The 9,288-nt window shown below is 44.7% G+C and overlaps 1 protein-coding gene and 1 pseudogene across 1 annotated transcript; one reads left to right on the forward strand and one right to left on the reverse strand.

The window, feature by feature from the left end:
- The window catches only part of LOC137839241 (uncharacterized), a 19,528-nt pseudogene extending 18,841 nt beyond the window's left edge, over positions 1–687 (reverse strand).
- A 7,269-nt stretch (positions 688–7,956) lies between these two features.
- LOC137839242 (uncharacterized) lies at positions 7,957–8,756 on the forward strand. The gene is made up of 2 exons (XM_068648365.1): positions 7,957–8,046; positions 8,133–8,756. The coding sequence occupies exons 1-2, from the start codon at positions 7,957–7,959 to the stop codon at positions 8,754–8,756; spliced, it is 714 nt and encodes a 237-aa protein (XP_068504466.1).
- Positions 8,757–9,288: the final 532 nt, after the last annotated feature.

A 9,288-nucleotide genomic window follows, 5' to 3' on the forward strand; every position in this document is an offset into this window, starting at 1 on the left:
TTCTTAAACGCGTGCACCAGCATATCCTCATCCTTGCTGGGCAGTCTAACCACTTGTGCTCCAAAGCGGTTGAGGTAGTCCTTCAGCGACTCGCCTTGGTACTGTCGTACATCGAACAAATCGTATGACACCACTGCAGGTGCTTTGTTAACGATGTACTGCTCAGTGAAAAGCTTTGAAAACTGAGGGAAGGAAGTGATATGTCCTTCTGGTAGGCTCACGAACCATTCCATGGCGATTCCACTTAGTGTGCTCATGAACATTTTACAGTACACAGCATCTGAGCCCCCAGACAACATCATCTAGGTGTGGAACGCCGTCAGATGCGCCTGCGGATCTTCTACCCTGTGAACGACGCCTTCACTCCCACCAGGTTGGGAGGCACCATGGTTCCCATGACTTCAGGGAAATGCATGGGGAACGCTCTTGAAGGCGACGGCGGCCTCGACACCTTTCTTCAACCGCGCGTTCCTTCTATGCCTGCAACGTCCTCCTTAGCTCTTCATTGACGCGATTCAGCTCGTCGTTCCTACTCTGCGACGCAGCCAACTCCGTCTGCATCCTCTCTTGTTCCACTCTCGACGCTGCGGCGTTGTCCTGCAGCGTGCGCACCACTCCAGGACCTGCGCCATTGTCACGCTCCTTCGTCACAGATGGCGCAGGTGATGGTTGTCTGTTTCTTGGCATCTTTCCCAGCAAAGATTGGCAAAACTTTGGTAAGCTTCAAAAACGTGGTGTTATGGGACCACGATTCACTCGTGCCCCACGGTGGCGCAAATGATCCTGCCGACAACTCGAGCGTGGAGGAATCGTTTCGTAGCTCTCTCTGCCCCGTCTACGCGACTGTGCTATCTGCAAAATCACCCTCAAACCTTCTCTAGGATCTCCAAACGCGACCTGCAAAACACACAGACGACGCCTCTAGCGGCCGTTTGCACTCCGACGATCAAGTTAGATCACATAACCACCAATGAGAAAAACTAGTAGTGTGTGTGAAAACTCTTGCTCTCTTTTTTTTCTATCTCCCCTGAATTTCACCCTGATTCTCTTTTATGCCTCTCTCTGTATCTGGGCCTAACAGAATTCTGTTTATGCCTCTCTGGCATGTGCCAGAACCCTGTTATGCCTTTCTGCGACAACGTACCTCCAGAATCAGTAGAGTGTGAGTGTCTGTGCGTGTCTGCGCGTCTCTGCGCTTGGCTGCGCTTGTCTGTACCCTTAGCGGTACGGAGTGCACCTTTATCTGGACCACGCCCTTCTCAGATGATGACACGTGGAGGCATGCAACTCACATCTAACCATACACGTGTCACTACTTGAAGGGCTCTAGCGCTTCTCTTTGTGCGCCTAAGTTATTCCCTTGCGGAGTAACTTAGCATATTCTTCCATCTGGGTAAATCGCATACTCTCAAGAGAACGCCAAGTGTGGCTGGTCTAGGCACACTCACCAAGCGTTGCTCTCTGCGTAAACGGCTTACACTTCACGGTATCACGCACGTAATGGGTTGAGGGAATAACCAATCACTGACTGGTTTACTAGCTCCCTCAGGCCACTCTCGTGCACGATTCCCTGAGATGTGCTCATGCGAGGTCCATGCGTAACGCTCTCGCTAAAACCTCAGTCCCAGTTTAACTGCGTGTAACACGAGACCCCGATGACCATGCACCCGATGACTGATCAGTGCTCTATTGCTTCTCGTGTTCTGCCCCTAGGCGTTCATCCGGGAACTGGTCTGTTGGTGGCCACTTGGTTACTGACCACCGATCACCGTTCTGGGTGATCTGTCCCTGACTTCTCTGCCGCCTGATCTGTCGGTGGTCACTTGGTTATTGACAACCGATCACGTTCACCCTGATCTATCTGTCACCTGGTCCACGTGTCACCCTGCGAGTGGTCCACGTGGTTATCTTCTGCTGACGTCATCGACTACTGATGACCGACCGGATCAAATATATTAATAGAATAAAATTATTATGTAAAAATATTTTAATTAACATCAATTTATTCTAGCAATGAAAAATACATTAAAACATCTCTATAAATGTCATTAATTATTTTAATAGTTATAAATTAAACATGTTTGCAATTAATTTATCGTATATGAATTAAATGAGTATTATTTAGAAAGAGATTACATTTATATTTTCAACATCAAAATTTTATTCATTTGTATTATTTAATTATTTCACTAAAGTCTATAAAATAATACTAACAATTTAAAATAACTAATATTTTGATTTAAGTATATTTTTTAGTCCCCTATTAAATATAAGTGTACTTTGATTTTGGTTGTAGTCTGTTCAAACTTAAAATCATTATTTTTGGTTCCAAAAGTTTATTTAAGATAGATAAATAAAACTTCTTTTAGAATTATAATTTTTTTGGAGATCTTAAATATTAGCACTGTATCACATACACTTGGAAATGTTACCAGATAACTTTATTTTTCATTAAATATAAATACTTAGTTCCAGTATTACGTTATTATTACTTATTTTAATCTTATATAGATAATTACATTATTTTAATACATGTTCGTGTACTTCTTAAGTTTTATGTACTTCAAATTAAAAAAATATAAATTTTATAGATTGAAATAATTAATATTTTATTAAATAATATTATTGAAAATTACACACAATAAAGTTATAAAAAATAAATTAATGTAACAGTGTTAAATTAAAAATTAAAAATAATAAATTTAATTAATACTTATAAGATCAACCATTTAAATAAGAAGACTTGTACAACAAAGTAACAGATACACTTTTATAAATAAATATAACTGCTAAGAAGTTCAATAAAATGTATTATTAAAATAATTATATTATAATGATCAATAATATATTTAAAAAATACATATTTCATTTAGATAATAAACTAATGTAATTACACCCTTTTTAGATTAGTTTACATATATTAACTAGATTATCTGCCATTTTATCAAACACTTCTAAATCAATTACTAAACATATCACTTCAAATCTATAGTTAAGGACTACTAGTTAGCTTATCAGCTAGTTTTATCACACATACTCATAGTATCATAATCTGGTTATTAAATCTTTACAAGGTAAGAGTTTAATAATCAATTATTTTCTTAAGAGGAATAATAAAAAACGACTTTTATGACTAAAAAATTATTGTTAAATGTACTGGACAGACCTCGAACATCGGTGTCAGACATCAACGTTAACCTAGACATCGAACTTCGGTGGTGCAGTGATATTAATGGGCCACGTAGGTGAGCCTCAGACATAATAATAAGTTACTATCCTGACGAAAGAAGGACCTAAGTCACGAGAGGGTTCATGCATGTGGTGTTATAACACGTTCAGGTTCTAACTCAAGTAAGTATTCCTTGAAGGCACTAAAACCATGAGGGTTAAGGTTTCCAAGGATAGACTGCATGCATGACATGTGAATACTTAGGGCACCCATAGAACAGTGGCTCCGCAATGTTGGTACATGAGTTGGTACCTTGGAGGCCATACTGTTAAAGATTTTGCACTCCAGAACAGGGGCAAGTCTTGTGTCGCGGGCCGCACTAAGCTTGTCGACGCGTCACATGATGCCTCCCCAGTAACCCTAATTCCACTTAAGGAAAGATCCCCGTGGACAGGAGTTGACCTAAATACATCCTATATAAAGAGGTAAGAACCCTAAACAAGTACGTCATTTCTAAGACTGAAACTGCTTTACATACTTACTGTTTCTTAGCTCAGTAATGACTTGATCGTCGAAGTACAATCAACAGGTAGGACCCCCCTGTTTCAACGGAGCCACTCTCAACCACCCCAAAGAGAGCAGAAACCACCAGAAAATAGAAGGAGCCACCATTTGCCTTTGAAGTTAACGACGACTGAGTCAACCGGCGAGAACATTTGGCGCCCACCGTGGGGTCGATAAAACTAGGTCTCATTCACAATCGTATTAGCGACACGAGGAATACGAGACAAGGTGCATCTGCACTATAAGGAGGAGTAGTGTCTCCATGAAGCAACTCATGGAGACCATTCCACACTCTCCAGCAGGCTGTAGCGACGTCCAAGGCTGACTAGACAAGATTCTGGCTGAAGTTCAAGCCAAGCAGGCAACTAGCCAGAACCATTACCAGAACGACTTGGCAGCTTCACACGCAAACAATGAGGAACAACTTGGCAACTTCACACCCAGAAGCCCATATCACGGCTTTCCACACCCAGATGATGATTTCAGGAGGCACACACGCTATGCACTGTAAGCTGTTTATGAGTACGTTCTCAGGCACGACATTGGACTGGTTCATCAGTCTCCCTGATGGACATATTACCTCCTTCAACCAGTTCTCAACATTATTCAGAAAGCAATACATCGTCAACCAGGCTCCCCCTCCTGTCTCTTACGATCTTTTTGATGTAAAGCAGTATTAGGGAGAGCCTTTGAAGGACTTCTAGGTTCGGGGCATAGTGGTGAAGCTTCACACCAAAGATGAAAATATGACGGTACACGCCTTCAGAGGAGGGGTGCTGCCACCTTTCAGCGATTATCTGATAAGGTGCCACCCAAAGACGTTCAACGAGATTCGCCACAGAGCCGTAACCCACATCGTGCAGAGGAAGAGGTCATAGAGAACATGAAGTATCGACCCAATTCGACCTCGGGGAACTGGTCATCCTCGGCCTATGAGGGACATGAGGCCATGACAGAGAAGAAAGCCTCGGGGAAATATCCGCCATATGAAGCAAGATAGCCTCAAATCAGGGCACGTGTGAAGGAAAATACCCCCACCAAACACAATTTTTGAATGGACCTCAAAGAGCTGATTGTCATCCCTAACGTGGCAGATAGACTAAGTCTCCTCCAAAGACCGACAAGAGCCTAGGGCACAACAAAGACACTTGGTGCGAGTTCCACCAAGCCTTTGGTCACAACCTACGCAACGTTTGTGTTGGGATTCCAGTTAGATGAACTGGTTAGGAATGGTTGCTTGAAAGAATACCTGCAAGAACTGCAGGGGGCTCCGACGTCAGTAGCCCCAGCAGGAGTTCAGGGGCATGAGGTGCCCATCCATAGAGAGATCAACCCAATCTCTGGAGGATTCTCAGGAGGAGGATGTACAACCTCCTAGCGCAAGAAATATGCCAGATAAGTGATGGCAGTAGAAGCCCAGGAGTCAGACCAGACCCCGAGCCCGACCTTGTCTTCACCAAGGCCGACTTGCGGGATGCGGTCCCACATGATAATGACCCAGTGGTGATCTCGGTAGTGACAATGGGAAGAAAGGTACACCGCGTCCTCATCGACTAGGGAAGCTTGGTCGACGTGATGTTCTGGTCGACCTTTAACAAACTACAACTGTCTCCTGACCAGTTAAGGTCTACAATGGTTGTCTGTATAGGTTCGCGGGAGACCAGGTAGAAGTGCGTGGACACGTAGAGTTGAGGACAACCTTCAGTGACGACACAACTCCCACACTGCTAACATAAGGTATCTTATTGTTAATGCTCCGTCATCTTATAACATACTTTTGAGCATACCTGCTAAGAACAAGATGGAGCAGTGATAAAATAAGATACAGTTGAAGGGGCGGTGATCACCATCAAGTTTGATCAAAAAGAGGCCAAGAAGTGCTACGAGAACAGCCTCAAACAAAGAGAGAAGTGTACGCCGTCACCACCCAACCTCCAAGGGATGAAGGGGTCACTCGGGAGAAACGACCCGAGCCCGCAGAAGAGGTGCTAGAGAGAGAGAGATTGAGGGTAAGAAGTTCAAGCTTGGCAAATCCTTAGGCCAAGAGCACATGACCAGATTGTCGAGGTCATAACACGACACCTAGATGCCTTTGCATGGTCTACCTCAGACATGCCTGACATTGACCCCGATTTTTGTGTCATCATCTCACCATGGACCCACAGGTCCAAACTGTCCGCCAGAGAAGGAGAAAGTTCAATGATGAGAGGGGTCAGGTCATCAGGGAGGAGACCCAAAAACTGCTGAGCATTGGTCACATCAGGAAGATCCAATATCCAGAGTGGCTAGCAAACATGGTGTTAGTAAAGAAGGCTAGCGGGAAGTGGAGGATGTGTGTTGATTTCAAAAAATCTTAACAAATCCTGCCCAAGGACTCCGACCCGTTGCGCAACATGACACCTTAGTAGACAACGCATCAAGTTGCAGACTTTTCAGTTTCTTAGACGCTTTCTCTGGATACAACTAGATCTGGGATGCATCTCAGGGATGAATGCAAGACAGCGTTTATGACAAAGCTCTCCTGATACTGCTACAAGGTGATGCCTTTCAGACTCAAGAATGCAGGGGCAACCTATTAGAGGTTGATGGACAGACATGATAGGGCGAAATGTTCCAGGCATATGTGGACGACATGGTGGTCACCTTCTAGGTGAGGGACCAACACGTTGGTAACTTGGAAGAGCTATTCACCACGATAGCCAAGTACAAATTGAAGTTGAACCCCAAAAAGTGTGTGTTTGGGGTAGAGGCAGGAGAGTTCTTAGGGTTCCTACTCACTGAGCGTGGGATAGAGGCAAACCCTGAGAAGTGCGCTGGAATTATAGCCATGAGGAGTCCGATCTCGGTGAAGGAAGTGCAACAGTTGATAGGGCGGATGACCGCTTTGTCCCGATTCGTGTCAGCAGAAGGGGATAGGGGCATCCATATTTCCAGTGTTTAAGAGAAACAACAGGTTCGTATGGACCAAGGAGTGCGATTCCTCAAGTTGAAGGAATACTTAGCCAGCCCACCAGTACTGTGCAAGCCATAGCTAGGTACCCCGCGCTTGTACTTCATAGTCACAAATTGGGCGATCTGTTTGGTCCTTGTTCAGGAGTAGGATCAGGCGCAAAAGCCGATATATTTTGTCAGCAAAGTCTTGCAAGGGCTTAAGGTGAGATACTAGGCCATAGAAAAGACAGCTCTAGTAGTGGTGTTTTCAGCCCGAAGACTTCGCCACTACTTCCAGAGCTTCACCGTAATCGTAATGACAAACCTTCCCATTCGCAAAGGTCTTGCAGAAACTCGATGTGGCAGGAAGAATGGTGCGTTGGCGGTTGAGCTATACGAGTTTGACGTGCAGTACAAACCAAGAGGACCTATCAAAAGCTATGTTTATGCTAACTTCGTTGTAGAGCTCTCCTCGGTAGCCACACACCAAGAGGAAGCATATTTCAGATGGGTCCTCTCCCTAGACGGGTCCTCCAACCAACAGGGTAATGGGGCTGGCGTCATCCTGGAAGGGCCAAATGGGTTGTTAATCGAGCAGGCCCTACGGTTTGCCTTCAATGCCAGTAACAACCAAGCGGAGTATAAGGCCTTGATTGCTGGAATGTTGCTAGCCAAAGAGATGGGTGCAAAGAGTTTGCTGGCAAAGAGTGACTCCCTGTTTGTCACAGGACAAGTTACGGGAGAATACCAGGCCAAGGACCTTCAGATGGTCGCATACCTAGAATATGTTCAGATTCTAAAGGAGACTTTTGCGGTGTTCAAGTTAGTACATGTCCCTAAGAAACAGAATGACCGAGCTGACTTGTTAGCAAAGCTCGCTAGTTCAGGCAAGGGGGCCAGACAGAGGACAGTCATATAGGAGACCTTGAGGACACCTCAAACCACCACAGGTAGCGCAACAGAAGTCCAACAAATAAGTACCTCTGAAGGCGTTAAGAAGAGTCACCGGTCGTTGACTCAGAAACGCTGAAAACGCCCAGAATAGGCGCGTACAAATTATCAAGGGAAGATTCATTGCACGTTTTCCTAGTTGAAGGAGGCGAAATTTGGATGACACCCTAGGGAAGATTCGTTGCACGAAGGGAGATTACACGAGGTATGCACAGCGGTGCAAGCAATGCCAACAACATGCTGACTGACACAAGGCGCTCCCAGAGGAGTTGCAATCGATCCACAACCCATGGCTGTTTCATACCTGGGGGATCGACATTCTGGGACCATTCCCTTTAACGATGCGACATATGAAATACCTTGTAGTTGCCATTGAGTACTTTACAAAGTGGATAGAGGCCGAGCCAGTGGCGCAAATCACAGTCCACAAGGTCCAACACTTTGTGTGGAAAAACATAGTATGTCGTTTTGGAGTCCGGAAACGTTTGGTGTCCGCTAATGGCACCCATTTTGCAAGCCAACAGTTGGGCAAGCTGTGCACAAAGCTTGGAATAAAGCAGGTGTTTGCATCAATCGAACACCTCCAGACAAACGGGCAGGTCGAGTCTGCCAACCGAGTTCTGCTCAGAGGTCTAAAAAGAAGGTTGAAAAAAGCCAATGGACTTGGGCAGAAGAGGTTCCTAGAATTGTGTGGGCTTACCACACCACTCCCCAATCCACTACCAAGGAAACACCCTTTAGCTTGATGTATGGTTCGAACGCGGTGATCCTTGTAGAAATCCAGGAGAGCTCACCACGTTTCCAAAACTTCGTGGCTGAAGAATCCAACGAAGAAAGAAAGGTGAGCCTGGACCTACTGGATGAAGTCAGGGAGGAGGCTCACATCAAGGCTAAAGCCTTGAAGAGAAAGGTGGAGTACAAGTACAACTCCAAGTTGAAACCTCGACAATTCCAGGTTGCCGACTTGGTAATGCGAAAGTCCCATCCCTACCAGCTAGAGAACAAGTTATCTCCCAAGTGGACTGGTCTATTCCATATAACAGAGGCACTTGGGAACGGAGCGTACAAGCTCGAGACCCTAGAAGGTGGGACGATTCCTCGAACTTGGAACATAGCAAATTTAAAGTTTTATTTCAGTTGATTATTTCATTGTACACAGTTTTAGGGACACTCTTTTTCCCTCATCAGAGTTTTTTAATGAGGTCACCCAATAAAATTTTAGTTAAAGATATATTCTTAAAATGTATTGTATAGTGAAGTAAAGTGAACCTCTCCATTGCGTAAAAACGCCAAGATTGGAAATAGTATGGTTCTTAGTGAGCCTCCCTCTTGGGTGAGAACGCCAAGGTCGAGAACAATGTGGTTTCCAGTTAAAATCCTCCCTTGCCGCATAGGCAAGGACGAGGTCAATAAAGTGAACCTCTCCCTTGGATAAAAATGCCAAGATTGGGAATAGTATGGTTCTTAGTGAGCTTCCCTCTTGTGCGAGAACGCCAAGGTCGAGAACAGTATGGTTCTCAGTTAAATCCTCCCTTGCCTCTATACGGCAAGGACGAGGTCAGTAAAAGTGAATCTCTTCCTTGGGTAGAAACGCCAAGATTGGGAATAGTATGGTTCTTAGTGAGCCTCCCTCTTGTGTGAGAACGTTAAGGTCGAGAACAATATAGTTTCAA

Source organism: Phaseolus vulgaris, chromosome 3 (genome assembly GCF_000499845.2).
Source record: "Phaseolus vulgaris cultivar G19833 chromosome 3, P. vulgaris v2.0, whole genome shotgun sequence".
NCBI classification, from domain to species: Eukaryota; Viridiplantae; Streptophyta; class Magnoliopsida; order Fabales; family Fabaceae; genus Phaseolus; species Phaseolus vulgaris.